Source organism: Perca flavescens, chromosome 15 (genome assembly GCF_004354835.1).
Source record: "Perca flavescens isolate YP-PL-M2 chromosome 15, PFLA_1.0, whole genome shotgun sequence".
Classification (NCBI taxonomy): Eukaryota; Metazoa; Chordata; class Actinopteri; order Perciformes; family Percidae; genus Perca; species Perca flavescens.
In genome coordinates this window covers 30055881-30073786 of record NC_041345.1, presented here as the reverse complement: position 1 = coordinate 30073786, position 17906 = coordinate 30055881, and the positions used below count along the sequence as shown (strand labels likewise).

Sequence of the window (17906 nt, the reverse complement as noted above, 5' to 3'; positions counted from 1 at the left end):
TTCTAGGTCGCAACACATCCTGGTTTTGTGTGTTTCACGAAGGCCAAGTCAGGCTAGGTAAGGCCTTGACTAGGTCAAGCCTGGCTGAAGTAATTCGGATAGATGCACGTTCATGGCTTTCCTTAACAGAACGCAAGGTCAATAACAGATTTACTGATTCTAAAATGGAGAATATACATTGTTCATACTTTATACAGAGTGAGCAGCAGCTTATTGTGGAAGTATGATAATGTGAAACACATTATTTGTAAAAAAGAAACACGGTCGCTGTAATGATGAAACAGCGAGAGAAAGCATGGCAGACCGATTGAATGCGTAAGCAGCCTAAAAATAGACATTAACTGACCACTGCTCTGAATTAAAACCGTCATAATCACACCATCCAGGGATTAGGCTACTAATCGCACAAATTATGGCTTCAGTTAAGAGCAGTAGTTTGTAAATCTAGCTATATTTTTAGACTCTCATTCAGTCAGTCCATTATTATCTGCCACACTTTTTCTCAAGTTTTTTAAATTTTTTTTATAGAGGACGAGTTTCCTTCTTTACAATATTATATGAATTGCTCACTCATATATATGGACATAGAAAAGAAAGACACAGAAGAAATTGGACTCTATTATAAACTATTGATAACATAATGCACACTGTAAACAATGAATGTAACAGAGTAGATTCATCAGTTATTTCACCCCAGCAAAATATAAGGTCAAAAACCATTGGGGTGTCCTCTCCCTGTTGTTACATGAATGTACAGTAGTCTACACTACATAGTTATCGGTTCAGTGAACTAAGACTATAATTAAGGAGGATTGTACAATTAGGATAGATTTTTATAACTGTAAAATCCTCCCAAATTATAGTCTCAGTTTACAGGACAAAACAAATGATGTGCTAAGAATGCCAATTTATTGAATCCTTTATTGCAGTGGTTCCCAACCTTTTTTCCTTGGCACCCCCCCTACTTATGTCTAAGATCGTTCTGTATGACCAGTGCAACATTTGAAAATATTTTCTCTGAAATTTTGTATTACATTTATAACATTGATGTCAAAACCTAGACTTTCAAACATCAAGATGTCATTTATTAATATGCATTCGTGTCTAAATGACATATAAATATATTTTCCTATTCTATTTTGCCTGGAAACGCTTCTAACACGCTCGTGTCTCGCGTGAAAAATAGGCGTCGGTTCTATTTCTAGCAGGCACGCGTCTCACGCCGGCAGTGTGTAATGGTGTGTTCTTTTTGTCCACCGAAGTCGATTTACGAGTTGTTTTCCGGAGTTACGAACCGGAAGTTGCAAAAAGAACGCCAACGAGGTCGTATATACAACTCGTCAAGTCGTCTGAACTCGGAGGACGCCGAGTTCACTTTCAAAGATGGCTACGTCGTGCATCACACGTAGTAAACATTGTGGTTTTCTACCATTTTAAGCACTTTTGTCTTTGTTGTAACCAAATGAAGAAGTCGTACACATAGCACTGTATACTGCTACTTATAGGCATGTCGCTACAGAGTTAAATACCGCCTGCTTAGTTATTTTGTAGCTTGTGCAGCTGAAATTGGCTAGAGACGCTCGGTTGCTATATGACAACAATGGCTTTAAGCCGAGTCTTGAGCAGAAAGCAGAGCAGTAGCCTAACATTAATCAAAACGTAATTTTCATTTATCAAACTGTGAAATATATTTGTGTAATATGTCAATAACTGGGTGAATAGAATCCTAAATGTTACTAAAAATGTTACAGAAATCCATCTTTTCTCCGACTCGTAGTACTGTGTGACAAAAAGAATGCAACAACCCGCGGTTACTCGTTTTTTGACATGGATGTGACGTCACACTCGAGCTACTAGTCGCGATTACAAGACAAAAAGAACGCACCATAAGCTCTAACGGTACAGATCCACTATTGGGACACGACTGTCGCGTGGCGTCGCAACGTCATATAGCCATGGTTGATGCTCCACGCCCCTAACCAGCAGCTGATTGGACGAACGCGTTACGTGGGTGTGTCTACTCGAGAATTTCAACAAAGTGTCATGGCGGCTCGTTGAGAATCAAGGGGGTAAGCTTCGCTTCAGAACGCGAACCTCCGATGTTGCCATTTTGTTGCTACAAAGCGATCACCTCTTGTTAGCATTACACTGACCGCCATTTTTTTTACGTCACTTGACTGCGAATAACTTTACATCTGAAGCGTTTAAAGACTCTATTTGTCCATTGTTTATTTATAAAGAAACACGACAATGTATAAAAGGCTCCATTACCTTGTACCTCACGTTATGGCTCCGTAGCAGACGTTTTTGTAAAAATAAGCTAACGATTGTGTCATAACCAAGTGACCTACTGTCGCACAGTAGAGGAATTACCGTACAGTACAGGAGAAGCTCGCAGGCAGTTTCGACTTACATTAGCTGGTTAGGTTTAATTACAAATGTTAACTAGCATGTTAGTGATCAATAATTAGCCTGTGCTTATGTTATCTCCTTACATATACCTACACTCTCCGTCTCTGTAAGATTGGAAATGATTAAGATTTCTCTTGTCACAGCTACCAGAAGACATACAACTTTCAGACACGTTGCTCACGTCACACTTACGTTGTCTCTGTCAGTTGGAGGCTGCGCAGTAAAGCAAGTGATCACCGGAAAAGTGCTTCTAATAGCCTTCACTGGTCTCCGTCCAGAGCAACGGGGTCTATTGGTCCATTGTATATATGTCAATGTTGAGAATACGATCTTTACAAAAATAGTTCACCGAAATGTGTTTCTGAAAACATTTTAAGCGAGAAATAGGCCATGCAGTTGCTGAATGTCTTCATTTCAGATCAACAAAGGTCAGTTTGAAAGATTTTCGTCTACTTCTACTGGATAGTCGCGTCGCGTTCAACGCAATTCATTTGCATAAAGCTGGGCATCAGCCAGCTTCTTGACGCGCAGCATTTTTTCAAATGTAGCGCTTCCCGGAATGCTTTGCAGGAGCGTTGAAGTCGCTTGACGTCACCCATAGGAATAGAGCGGGGTGCGATGCGACAGAAGCGTCTCACGGACAAGTGGATCTGCACCGTAACATGTTAACATGGGGGCGAAATATAAACGGACACGCTACGCGGCGGCTGACGCTCGCTCGCGACTGGTGCAGTGTGTAACCGGCCTGAAGCAGGGTGCCAGGGGGGGCAGGGTGCCAGGGGGGGCGGGTTCCGAGCGGTGAAGCCAGCTGACTGGAGATGAAGGTGCATTTTATATATTGCCCTTAGTAAATGACTTAATTTAAAACACATTTGGCAACTTTATCAGCCTTTTCTAATTATCTCAACAACTGCCGTAATACACCAAACTTCTAACAATATGAACAGCAGTCTTTATAGTAAGTAATATAACAGTAGCAATGACAACAAAAAATCACAACTTTAAATAACAGTAATTAAATGAACGGCAATGCGCATGTTGTATTTGAATGCAGGTTGATAACAATAAGGTAATAACCAGTGCTGAGTGAACAGAAAAGGCTCCAGGATTAGACCAGGTTAGCTGTACAGAATAAATCTCCATGGTAACTTAGGTGCCTCTGCTTTTGTGAAACCGAGTCAAGACTAAACTGAGCCACGATAACTGGGAAATCCCGGCTTAATCCTTTATCTTGGTTTTGTGAAATAGCCCTCTGAAACTATTTCTGCTTCCCCTGTGAAGCAGTGTAAATATGATTCAATTCAATTTTATTTATAGTATCAAATCATAACAAGAGTTATCTGAGGACACTTTACAGATAGAGTAAGTCTAGACCACACTCTATAAAGACCCAACAATTTCAGTAATTCCCACAAGAGAGAAAAACTCCTTTTAGGAAGAAACCTCAGTGATGAGGAAAAACGTCCTTTTAGGGAAAAACCTCGGACAGACCCTGGCTCTTGGTAGGCGGCATCTGGCGGGGCGGTTGGGGTGTGATGAACAGTGGTAATAATAGTCACAATAAAGATAATGGAACTATGACTAGAAATAGTTGTAGTTCATGGCTAGCAGGGCTACAGGACGTAGCAGGGCACTGCAAAGCGTAGCAGAGTGTAACCGGGCATACCAGGGCGTGGAGCCGGACCACCGGGACAGCTGCAACCATTAAGTGCCACCCTAATCCAAGGAAACATGCTGGGTGCGAAAAAAACAAAAACATAAGGACTCCAGGGAATAAGCTCCCCAGAGCTAGGTTAGTAACAAGCATTTCTGGGACAAGGATGCACACAGAAGCTCAGTGTGTCACAGGACGTCCCCCGGCAGTCTAAAACTAACTTTCATCTTTTCTTAGACATAAGTAGGAGGGGTGCCAAGGAAAAAAGTTTGGGAACCACTGTATTAAAACACGACATTGAGTTAAATGCTATTGGAATATCTTCCTTAAATTTAGCTATAGCACTGTCAGATAGGCATCTAGTGTAGAAGCTTTTATCTAATTTCGTATAGTTGGGTAGTAAGAATTCAAAAGTTATTAAAAAATGTTCTGATAATAAAGGATTCTGCGGAAATACTACTAAATCTTCAATTTCCAATTGAATCTAGTAGTGAGTTGAAAGCAATACTAAAGCTATCGTTGTCAACGTCCACATGGATATTAAAATCGCCTACAATAAGTACTTTGTCTGATTTAAGGACTAAACATAGGATTAATTAACAGACTTGAATCAAAGATGGCTGCAACTCCCCCTCCTCGGCCTGAGCCTCAAGGAATTTGAGTATTAATATGACTGGGAGGAGTGGATTCATTTAGACATAACACATTCTTCATGGCAGAGCTATGTTTTGGTGAGACAGAATAGATCAATTTGATTATCTGATATCAAATTGTTTACTAATACTGCTTTAGAAGACAGAAATCTAATATTTAATAGTCCATCTAATTCTGAAAGTCTGACGGTCTCCGACTGAACCTGCTCAGGTTGAATCATTTCCATGTGACATTTTTATTATTGGTTGAACCGACGAGGACAAAATAAGCATTTGGGGGGCTATTGCCCCTGCCTAGAACCAGGACTGCCAACACCACCTGCCTCTATATTTCAACTAAATGTAGTTTTGTACTTTTTTTAAAAAGTTACATGACCATATATTTATGCTGGCCATTTGGACATGCCAACTTAATGTCTCCTCTATTCAAATATCCTACACTTTTAGAAGAGATTCTGTCACTTTTAAACATATTCAAACGTGATTCAAAAAGTGCCACGTGTGCGATTTGTTCGTGCATTGCTGAATAAAAATGAAAGTCAATCACATTATATTATTTTTGATTGTTTATTTTTTTATAATCAACCATATTTCTAGAATGTGGAAGGAAACCAGATCACCCAGAGTACACCCAAACATGGCAAGAACATGGAATGCCACACAGAAAGGTCTGGATCAACCAGAACCTGGCTGTTAGGCATCAGTGCTCACCACTAATGAAAGGAAAATAGAAAAAGAATAAGAAGACATTTAAATGAAGAGAGAGGAAAGAGGAAAAGGAGGAAATGTAGAGGATTGATTTGTGAAACAAGAATGTTGTAGCTGGCCATTTAAGGCCTCCTGGGCAGTAGATTATTGCGCTCCTGGCGTTGTTTAATGTACCTAATTTGCGCAGTGGCATATCTGGGCAATGATTCACCCGTCTCAATACATACCGTATTGAGACGGGTGAATCACCTCTTCTCACCCCTAGGGAGACAGTGTTTCTCTGCAGGTGTTTTGTAGAAATAGGTGGGAAGCGGGTCTGCTGCAGGTCAACCATACTGTCCTCTTTGTAAATTAGCTGCAGCTTGTATACCGTTATATTATTTTTTATTGTTTATTTTTTAATAATCAACCATATTTCTAGAATGGGGAAGGAAACCTAATCACCCAGAGTACACCCAAACATGGCAAGAACATGGAATGCCACAAAAAAAGGTCTGGACCAACAGAACCTCGCTGTTAGGCATCAGTGCTCACCACTAATGTTGTCCTGAAGAAAGGAAAATAGAAAAAGAATAAGAAGACATTTAAATGAAGGGAGAGAAGAAAGAGGAAAAGGAGGAAATGTAGAGGATTGATTTGTGAAATGTTGTAGCTGGCCATTTAAGGCCACCCGGACAGTAGATTATTGTGCTCCTGGCGTTGTTTAATGTACCTAGTTTGCGCGGTGGCATATCTGGGCAATGATTCACCCGTCTCAAAACGGTATTGCAACCCCTTCTCACCCCTAGGGAGACAGTGTTTCTCTGCAGGTGTTTCTTTTGTAGAAATAGGTGGTAAGCGGGTCTGCTGGTCAACCATACTGTCCTCTTTGTAAGTTAGCTGCAGCTCGTCACGTGTCAAGCGCTGTTTAGCAGTGCTCAATCTGGGTAATGCTTCACGTGCGTGGGACACCCCAGCACCAGCTGTAGAACAAAGGCGTACTGTAACTTCCTTTGCTGCTAAAGCGTTGTTGGACTTTACCTGGGCTGCTCTGGCAATAGGTGGCAAATGTACAGGCTTCATATCCATGTTGAGCTGCAGGCTGTTGTGTTCCTGATACCGTTTCACAAAACGCGTCTGGTCAGTGGCAAATCTGGGCAATGGTTCATCACTTGTTATGCTATAGTAGACGGGCTCCCCCCTCTCAGAAATAACACCACGCCTTCCTGTGCTTGCAGCTAAAAGTTGCTGAACATCTTTGTCTGCAGCCTTTTTGACATACTGCTGGAGTTGTTTCTCCTTCTCACAAATTTGTTCTGCTTGCTTTTGTGCAGCATCATGATCATGTCTTTTCAGGTGTTCAAGACGGGCGTGTTTTTCAGCCGTCATGGTGGCATTGGTGTCTCGACAATTGATTTTATTGTCATTGTTCCTCTTAGCCTTTTGTTTTTTCTGTTCTAGAAACAACCTGTCAGACACTTTGTGGGCCTGAAACCAGTCCATCTTGCTCTGTTGCTCTTCTTTCTTGTTCTGCTCTTTCTCCTGTACCTTTCTTTCTCTCTGAGCATTTATTGACTTGAGCATAGCAGCCCTATTCTTCTCCTTGTCCTTTTGCTGCTTTGCCACTTTAGCATCTTGCTCAGCCATCGCCTTGGATATTTTCGACTCCTCATGAGTCGATGTGGCAGCCTGCTTCTTTTTACTGACTGCCAATTTTTCTGTCACAATTTCTTTTGGTACCTGAAGCTTTTTGAGCTTTTCAGCCTGGTGAATTTTTCTTTGCTGCAGCTTTTCTTCCATGTCAAACTGAGCATGTTGTCTTTTGACCTCCTCCGTAATCAGTTTCTGTGCCTCCTTTTCTCTGTCAAGGATTTTACTGGAGATTTCCCTTTGTCGAAATTGCAAACTGCTTTTATGTGAATCCACCATTTTCTCTTCCTCATGTCTTAGCTCCTGTGCATGCAAAGCAGCAAGGGCCCGGAGTCTATCTCTCTCTTCCTTCTCCTGCTGTCTCTCATCCTCTCTTAGCTGTTGCTTTACGTTGATTTGCTCAATGCAATGGTTTGCCACAGACTGGATGTTAAGCTGTTTCTGGGAAGCTTTCTTTTGCTCTTGTATCAGAGCTTCTTCCACTCTACGCCAAATCTCCACAACATACTGTCTTTCTTGTTCTTGAGCAAGTCTTTGTTTTTCTTTTTTTATTTCTATGAGTATCTCATTCTCTGTCTGCAACTGTGTCTTTAAGATTCCATTGTTAAATTTTCTGACAGAGCCATTCTGGTAAAGCCTCTTAGTATTGGCTTCTTCGATAGCTTCCTGCTTTTCCTTTTTCTTTAATTCCACCTCCTCTGCAGCAAGCTTTTTCAAATATTCCTCCTTTGTCTGCCTCTCAAGTTTTGCTGCTGCTTGTAGCTCTCCTATTCTGGCTTTCACGATTTTGTTCTCTGCTTTGGAAACCTGATGGAAAGCATTGCTGTCTACCGTTTCTTGCCTGGTGTACATTTTGGCCTTGGGCTGGTTTAATAAAGACTGGATTCTTTCCCAATCCGCCCTGGGCAGAATGCAACTGGATTCATCTGGTGAAGCTATTACAGTTTGTTGTTTATCTAAGTTGGTATTGTGTCGCCTTGGGATATATTGACTGTAGTCTTCTGGCACAGGTGGGTACTGCCAGCCTGTTTGGGAGATAACGGGAAGGGGACGACGTCCGTATACTGAAGAGGAGCGCATTGGAACAGCTCTGGATTGTTCCTCTTCGTATATGTGCAGTCCTCGTCCTTTGTAGTGTTTTCTGTCATCTCGGTGCAGTCTCATATCATAACCCTCCTCCTTCTGGTCATGCATGGGGACTTTTGAGTCTTTGTTTAAGTATGACATTTCTTTTGGTTTCTTTCGTTGGGGTTGGATAGTACTTAATGCAGAAAAGGCAGAAAGTCTGTGCCTTTGAGTGATATTGTTATCTTCTCGACCTAAAATCACTCAATAACATTAATAAAACCTCAGAAAACTCAGATTGGTCCTGTTTCAGTAACAAGTAGCAGATTTCAGATAGAATTGTCAACTTCTTACATTAATTCAACTTGGTTAAATGGGCAAATTTAAAGTCTGGACCTTGGGAAGTTAAACACAATCAAAGTCAGCTGATGACATCATGACATTCTTTGACATCATTGGCCTTTGATTTGCCTTTGCTTTTGATAACTTACCACCCACATTCTAAAGTTCCCCTCCCCCCTTGGTTACTGTTGCTATGCCACTCAAGCTATGCCACTCAAGCTCTTTACAAGGAGCTCAACAGTGTGTGCCAAAATATGTGATCAACAAAAAAAGGCTATATGAAGTAGAAGTGACAAAGTGAACCCATGTTGTTAATGAACCAGGAAAAGGGAACAGGTTTAAATCCCCCCTCTGCAAATCACTTTTGAGCCGATATGTGTAATAGTTTAAAACACAAACATATTAAACAAAAAACAAAACTGAAATCATACTTAAAGGTCCCATGACATGGTGCTCTTTGGATGCTTTTATATAGACCTTAGTGGTCCCCTAATACTGTATCTGAAGTCTCTTTCCCGAAATTCAGCTTTGGTGCAGAATTACAGCCACTAGAGCCAGTCCCACAATGAGCTTTCCTTAGGATGTGCCATTTCTGTGTCTGAAACTATTGAGGAGGAGAGTGGGAGGGGCAAGGTGGAGGGTGGGGGTGTGGCCTTGACCAACTGCCACTTTTCTCGTTTGAAAGCCATGATGTCTCTCTCTCATGGGTTGGCCAAATTCTCTGGGTGGGCAAAGCAGAGAAAGGGGAGGTAACCTTGCTTGTTATGACCTCATAAGGAGCAGATTCCAGATCAGCCCATCTGAGCTTTCATTTTCTCAAAGGCAGAGCAGGATACCCAGGGCTCGGTTTACACCTATCGCCATTTCTAGCCACTGGGGGACCATAGACAGGCTGGGGGAACTCATATTAATGATAAAAAACCTCATAAAGTGAAATTTTCATGCCATGGGACCTTTAAACCTTCCTCTATTCTTCATGTTGTACAGGCTTGCCATCAATGCCACAGTGCCAGTGCTGCAGCAGTTTTATGGAGGGGAGGACACTTGCCCAGACTTCAGGCTGAAGACCGAAAGGCAGCATGGATGGGCCCGACACTGGGCTGTAACCAACATATGAAAAGTCAGTTAAGACCATAATAAAGTACACCACTAGTACATGAAGTACATTTGATGCAATATTAAATACACTGTAACTGTATAAGACAATTATCATCTTACAAGACAGATTGTATTACCACTGGACCAATGTTGGGGAGTAACGGAATACATGTAACGGCGTTACGTATTCAGAATACAAATTATGAGTAACTGTATTCCGTTACAGTTACAATTTAAATAGTTGGTATTTAGAATACAGTTACATTGTTGAAATCAATGGATTACCTGACGATACTTCTCTGTTTTAACGAGTTTATTCACTCTGAATAAAAAGCAACTCTATCGCATTTTCCAGAAGCCCCGATATGAAATCGAAAAAATTCGCAGTCACAATGGAGTGGGAACCGGCACGACAGAGCCAGGGCAGGAATAAGTTTCTATCTTGGAAATTCAAACAGCATTTCACATTAAAGAAAGAACAGGGAGAACGAAATATAAATGTGCAGTGCAGCCTCTGCTTGCCAGCAACCAGCCTTCTTTCAGCGTCCAAATTAATCCATCTCCAACCTGAAGAAGCATCTTAAACTAAGTTATTTTTTTAATTAGCCAAGGGTAGTCGTCTGCTGTAGTTTTACTGTTTACCTTGCTATTTTAACATTGACGTGGGACTTTCCATTCTCCTATACGTATACGTGCTGATTTACTAGCTCCAGAGCCGTTTAAAGACTGACAGCCCCGTTTGACCTGCTAGCTAACGTTAGCTAAAATTAGCTCGTGGTAGCTTAGACCGCGGTTAGATTTTTGTAGTATGCAGTTCGGGACTACCAATACAAAAATCTATCTGCTTGTTCAGGTATACATTCAGCCAGTTGGAACGAAAAGAACACACCATAATATGCCTGTTTAGTAAGCTGGATGGGATGGTCGCATTCCTACACTTATAAAACTGTAAAACTCAATGTAGAAGTAATCCTGAAGTAATCCAGTATTCAGAATACGTTACTCAGATTGAGTAACGTAACGGAATACGTTACAAATTACATTTGTGGGCATGTATTCTGTATTCTGTAACGAAATACGTTTTGAAAGTATCCTTCCCAACACTGCACTGGACTAACCTAAACTTTCTCATTCTGTCTGCAGTCTTGAAGCAACAGCAGCATCGGCGGCTTCTTGTTGACCGTTGTAAATGTTCCACTTGTTGTATATAGTTGTCTACAACTATTTAAGAATGTTATGTTTGAATGAATGTGTTGCTTCATGTATATAGTTGTCGATATAAAAATATTTAAATAAATGTGCCTTTTTGTTGTAACAAAGATGAAATGAATGTTTTTGAGCTTGAGCTTGGAATACTTAACCACTAAAACATTGTAAATAAGGGTGAAGATATTGTTCAGTAATTGTTCTAGGCTTCACATGCTAGTTATTTGTTAGTTACTAAGTTTTTTCTATTGCAGTCTCAAGAATAATGAGGTTTTTTAAAAATGGACATAGACGGTTTATATTATATAATTAAAAAAGCGGCAAAGACAAACCAGTTAAATTTAATTTACTTTATTTCTAGCCAAAAAAAAAAGATTTCACCTCTCTCTGGCCTCTGCTTCCCTCTTCTCATCTGCCTCCTTATGGTATTTTATATCCTCCTTGAGGAGCACTAGGAATGGATCCTCTCTCTCCCTCCTCATCTTATCTCCTCTATGCCCTGTACTCTCTCTGCTGCTATCTCTCACTCTCTCCTCCTCCTCATCCTCATCTCTCCCTTCATCTACCTCTTGTGCAGTAATTGGCCCTGGTTTGTCCTCTTGGATCGAGGCAATAAGGCAGGGGGCCTCGTCCATGAGGGCAAACCAGGGCCAAGTTGCTGCCGTTGCCTTGCCATCCTCTGTCCCTTGACCTGAGGCAGGACACTTGCATTCCTAAACAGTGAAGATCAAAAAGTTGCATCTAAACTTACTGTCAGCAGGCCCAAGTCTGTCAGGTTTACATTCAAGTTACATTAAAATGTGCATAAACAATTACATTCAACTAAAGATAATAATCTTTAGGTGAACACCTGTTAAATTTCTCGTTAATGCAATTATCTAATCAACCAATCACATGGGAGCTGCTTCAATGCATTTAGGGGTGTGGTCCTGGTCAAGACAATCTCCTGAACTCCAAACTGAATGTCAGAATGGTAAAGAAAGGTGATCTAAGCAACTTTGAGCGTGGCATGGTTGTTGGTGCCAGACGGGCTGGTCTGAGTATTTCACAGTCACTGGTCACAGTTACTGGGATTTTCATGCACAATAATTTCTAGGGTTTACAAAGAATGGTCTGAAAAAGGAAAAACATCCAGTTTTTTCTCACACTCAGTCCTGTGGGCGAAAATGCCTTGTTGATGCTAGAGGTCAGAGGAGAATGGGCCGACTGATTCAAGCTGATAGAAGATCAACTTTGACTCAAATAACCACTTGTTACAACCGAGGTACGCAGCAAAGCATTTGTGAAGCCACAACAACCTTGAGGCGGATGGGCTACACCGGCAGAAGACCCCACCGGGTACCACTCATCTCCACTAAAAATAGGACAATGAGGCTACAATTTGCACGAGCTCACCAAAATTGGACAGTTGAAAACTGGAAAAATGTTGCCTGGTCTGATGAGTCTCGATTTCTGTTGAGACATTCAGATGGTAGAGTCAGAATTTGGCGTAAACAGAATGAGAACATGGATCTTTCATGCCTTGTTACCACTGGGCAGACTGGTGGTGGTGGTGGTGGTGTAATGGTGTGGGGGATGCTATCCTATCAATAAGGGCCAACATTTCTAAAGAATGTTTCCAGCACCTTGTTGAATCAATGCCACAAAGAATTAAGGCAGTTCTGAAAGCAAAAGGGGGTCAAACACGGTATTAGTATGGTGTTCCTAATAATCCTTGAGGTGAGTGTATGTCCATACAACGTCTCCCACCTTGTAATAGTTTCTAAATTTTCCCACTTTTTTTGGCCTCGGCGTGGGAGACCCTCCTTCCGATCCCCATCTTCTCCAAAATAAGCTTATGTGAGTGATGGGGAAAATACAAAGCAGATTACACAGCTATTACTTCTGAACATTAAACAATCGTACATTTGGTTTTCATCAATATCCGTTTGCCGAGGTGTCTCTCCCCCCGGTAAACAGCTGCCGGTTTTCAAGACGTATAAACGCCTCCGTTTGTTAAAAAAAGACGAGAAAGCTATGTATAATGCTGTGAATGGTATAATGTTAATGGTACATAGTTTGTAATGTTACAACTTCTCTAGTTATTTATAAAAGAAATGCCGTTGACGGCAACCACGCTAATAACTGTTAAATGACTTTAGAGAATGGTTCGGTTCAGTTAGCCTACTGTTAGCTTGTGAGGTATCTAGCAAATTATCAATAGCAATTTGTACTGGCATTAAACTTTACTTTCATGTACTACCATTTTAACATATGTACGGTAACATTAAACAGTAGTTACAATAGTTACATTTAAAGCCTATTGCGTGCCCAGACTCCGCTTATAGCCATTTTAAATTACTCGGCGAAGCTGCTCGGATAGGATTGTGGGTGATTTTGGAGTGCGGAGGATACACATGGAAATTCTCTGAACTATGGACTCAGTCCTTGGTGGAATTCTGAGCATTCTCTACATTGGAACAGTCCTTCGATGCATGCTCGAAATTCAGGCTTCGAAGGATCCATCCTTGACTTTGAGAATAAATAATCGAAATAACAAATCTTTTTTTTGATTATTAGGCATAATGTCTAAACCATCCAGGGTAGACTTACCATTTTGAAACAAAGGTTTCTGCTCCTGAATAACACACAAATCTGTATGAAATCAACCTTGTTTTAAAATAGCCTAACGTGTTTTATTCACAATGTCATGAAGAAGTACTACACTACCCACAATCCTAAGCGTAACAGTGATGTCTCTGATTGGTTGAGCTTGCAGTTACTATGGAAATGTTTATTGCACACATAAAACCGTGAATGGCGAGCTGCTACCACTAAAGTCTATGATCATTTATGTACACAGTCTCTTTTTTTGCAGTTTTTAAAATGCCAAATCAATGTTTTGTGGTCTTGATTCACATCATAGATGGGTGGCTTGGTTCCAGGCTTAAAACTCTTTATATAAGCATTTTCTCTCAATCTCAATGGAGATACTGAATGGGGATAACACTTCCGGAACCAGAACCGATACAAAAGTGGGCGGTCACAGTTGAGTGCTATAATATATATATATAAATAAGGTTCCTTTGTAGGTTTCCTTGATTCCCTGTGTGATAAACTGTAACTGTGTTACAGTTTATTTTCCTATTGCAGCAAAAATCATTACTCATCACATATATCATTGTAAGAACTTTTAGTTCAGCCGACAGATGAACGGGATCACCATGTCCTTGTTTATGACCTGTCCTTTTAACGGTTATTACCAAGGATAGCAGAATCATCTGTAATTTGTTTCATTGTTAATTAGCAATTGTTTAATATATTGGTTAATGTACAGTATTACCTTAGATAGTTTGTATATTTTAAATTTATTTGGATATAGCAGGGAGTAGTTTTTTCAACAATTGGGAAAAACATAATCTGATTTAAAATGTTGTACATGTTAAATCAGATTTTAAACAGATCACTTCAGGGATTTATAAAACACTTACTGACATATAGAGTAACAATTTTATGAATTGTTCTTAAACATATGAAATTGTGGACAGTCTTACTTAATTGAAAGTCTTTCCCATTTCCTTGCTTTTCTTGTGTTGCTGTTCTCTGCAGCTCAGCATCAGTGTGCGTGTGCGTGTGCGTGTGTGTGTGTGTGTGTGTGTGTGTGTGTGTGTGTGTGCATGCGTGTGTATGTGCAGCATATTTTTACTTGGTGCAGAGAAAAACAGAGCATCTGGCTGAGTCTAAATGCGACATAAACAATAAATCACCACCATCGCCATTTGGTGAGCAGCTCTGTGAGTCACAGCCTGGTGTTCTCCTGCATCATTAGCGCTGCCAAGTGGCTCAGCCAGAGAAGGGAGCTTGAGTCCCTCTGCTGGATCATTTAGCTTTAGCAGGATCCCTCCTCAGTCCACATTGAGCTCCCTGAGTGGCTGAGAGAGCCGGGTCACATGTCTGTGCTAGTGGCACAGCCTCTATCTGGTGGGAGGAGTGTTGAAACATCATTTGATTCATAGAGGATCGGAAATCATCATCACTGTTGATCACTGTAATTAGTCTAGGAACATATAGTCTCTATATGCTATTAGTGACTGTATCCTCTAATGCTGCAATTGACAATAATTTTCATTGTCGATGAATCTGTCGATTATTTTCTCAATTTATCGATTAGTTGTTTGGTTTATAAAATGTCAGACAATGGTGAAAAATGTTGATCAGTGTTTTCCAAAGATGACGTCCGCAAATGTCTTGTTTTGTCCACAACTCAAACATGTAGTAAAGAAACTAGAAAATATTTACATTTAAGAAGCTGGAATTTGTATCTTTTTTGCATAAAAAATGACTCAAAATGATTAATCGATTATCAAAATAGTTGCCGATTAATTAAACTAGTACCGTGCCCGATGAAAATGTGCCTGTTTGGAACGGGCTTATTGCTTGGTATTGCTGCATGTAGAATTCTTCAAAACGAAATTATACCCCAAAATTACTTACAGAAGGACCCCAAACCACTTCATATGCAACTCCCCTGTATACCCTACTACTAACTTACTGATTTACCTGACAGAGAACTTTGCAGATTCAGAATGTGACGATTTCCTGTGTGTCTTCCCTCTCCCTCCCCTTTCTCACCTAGCTGTCCTGTCGAATAAAGGTGGAAAAGCCCAAAAAATAATCTTTAAAAAAGAAAATGTGGAGTAATCAGACTACTGTAATCTGCTACCCACCTGGCCCGTTAGGAGAGCTAAACAGCACATATCTGTGTTAATCAACCACCAGAACTGGACTGTGTGTGTGCGCAGAGAGAGAGCGACTGGGACGGTGTTGTCTCGTGTCGTACGATCGTTAATGAAGGTAACATTTCAGCAGAGGTTTAGTGGCTTGATAACTGAGATATCTTCTGGAAAAAATATTTTTTTTTTTTCAAACAACAGAGATAAACTCCTGTCCCTGTAATATGTTAGTCAGCAGCTAACTTACGCTAACATTAGCTTTGTAGAGATCGTGGTATTTCCCAAACTCAATAACAACCGCACATATAAACCCTTGATGTAACAAAATCTTGATGTTTACAAAAAATATGATATAGCTCCTGTACGTCTGCGAAAAACACATTTAGCAGCTATTTTCTAGATAGGGCCGTCACCGGCACAGCTGATCCAAACATATCCATTGAAAGTTAACTTCAGAGCGTTGTAACAAATAAGTTGTTTAATCCAATGAATTCACTTTATATACTAGTTGGAGAGCTTTTGTGTGTTCCACTGTGGTTCCTGCATTACTTACATAAATACAAATGTTTTTAAACAGTTTTTAAATTCAACTCCGTAACGTTGACAGAGAAATGGTGGAGTGATATTTTAAGTGATGCGCCAGGTGCACTCAAATGGCTCTGGGTGTGCTTTCATGCTGATTTGAGCACGTTCCTAATGTCTAGTTGACCAATCAGATTGTCTGGTCAGATCTACTTGTTGTATAATGAGGAAGGAATGAGTAACAACTAGTTAGTTAATGAGTAGTTACTGATTGAATGAGGAACGAATGAGGAACAACTGGTTAGTTAATGAGTAGTTACTGATTAACTGTGATTCAAGCACTAATAATCAGTTACCGGTAAACAGACTGGTAGTTACTGTATTAATGAATGAGGAATGACTGTGAATAACTGTGATTCAGCACTTGGCAGATTTGGCAGTCCCTCCAGGATTTCGCCAACACAGTCTCACTCCCTACTCGTCAAATGTATGACGCATGGTCAAGGACCCTGGCGTCAAGTTTCAACGAAATAGGGGTACCCTTGACGTTATTTTTCGACGAGGGGGGTCCGTCAGATAGACATTCATGTTATTCCCTCACCGTCGGATATCGACGAAAGAAAAAAACACGCCCCCGGCCCCTTAACTCGAAATCTGTGACAGTTATTGGTATTTTTAGCCCAATAACCGCTGTTTTAATCAACATTATTCACGAGATAGTATCATGGTTTATATGTATTTCTTTTTATGTTATTATTTCGGTATATATTTCGCCAGGGAAGCTGGATTGCTTTTTGTTGATTTATATTTTTTAAACTATAATGCTACATCTATCAACATTTATTTAGATGTTATCATGGTATTCATTTTTTTACTTTAATAATATTATTTCGGTCTTATTACCGGTGAAATATTACAGTATATGCTGTAATACAGAACATTACGATATGATCCGAGCAGGAAGCATTCAAAGCCGATAGGCCTATCCCACAATGCAATGCGGCCATTCATTTCAAAAGAATCGGGCAGCGATCAGCTGGTCTTTAACGCCAGGATCGCTTCAATATACATATATACAGTCAGTGATTGTGTCACCAGCAACAACACGTTGCTCAGTTTTATTCAGTAAGTTATGAACCATAATAACGTTTAAACGAATCCGCGAAAAACTCCGGAAGTGACGTAGTACGTCCCGCTCGGCGGATACGAAGATAAAAATATATAGGCCTAACATTCGTAATATTAATGTTTTTTTCTAATGTTGTATTTGAGGAGTTAAACAATAAAGATTGTTATAATATTAAAATACAGTTTCATGTATTTGTCTACGTTTAAACGAATCCGCGGAAGTGACGTGGAAATTCCACATCTCGTCTGTGAAAGAATGTTTCAAGTTGTACGTGAGAATTTACACAATAAAATACTAATAATGAAAAAATTGTGTTTTATATTTAGCACTTTTATTTGCCTTATATATACTATATAAAAAACCTACAGTTGAGTGTTTAGAAATACAGCCTAATGGCTTGTTTGACTAATTTGCATTTGTTTTGATTATACTGTTGTGAAAAACAATATACAAAGAGAAGCATTTTTTTATTTTATTTTCCATACATAGTTATTTAAAAACGCAATTTTCTAATTTTGCAGTTGATGAATATTAATAGCAAAGACTAAAGGGGAAAAACAAAAGTATATTTATGTGTGGGACTTAGTTTGATTTAAAATCACACTGCATTATTAGTTGTTTTAAATAAATTACTTTTTTGAAATATCAATTTATGGTAGGCCTAACATATTCATTATTATATTCAGAACATGATCCTCATATCAATCACCGTGGTTACAGCTTGTAGCCATCCTAACCTTTGTAGCCTTTACTGAGACTACCTTTTCAAAATTAAG

General features: G+C 40.0%; 1 protein-coding gene and 1 long non-coding RNA gene across 2 annotated transcripts; one reads left to right on the top strand and one right to left on the bottom strand.

Moving 5' to 3' along the window:
* Positions 1–1879: 1879 nt before the first annotated feature.
* LOC114570048 (uncharacterized) lies at positions 1880–10003 on the top strand. The gene is made up of 3 exons (XR_003694455.1): positions 1880–2069; positions 9451–9583; positions 9917–10003. It is a non-coding gene; the product is annotated as an uncharacterized LOC114570048 (long non-coding RNA).
* Positions 5863–8475, bottom strand: LOC114570047 (trichohyalin-like). The gene has a single exon (XM_028600244.1). The coding sequence runs from the start codon at positions 8281–8283 to the stop codon at positions 6088–6090; it is 2196 nt and encodes a 731-aa protein (XP_028456045.1). The 5' UTR covers positions 8284–8475; the 3' UTR covers positions 5863–6087.
* Positions 10004–17906: the final 7903 nt, after the last annotated feature.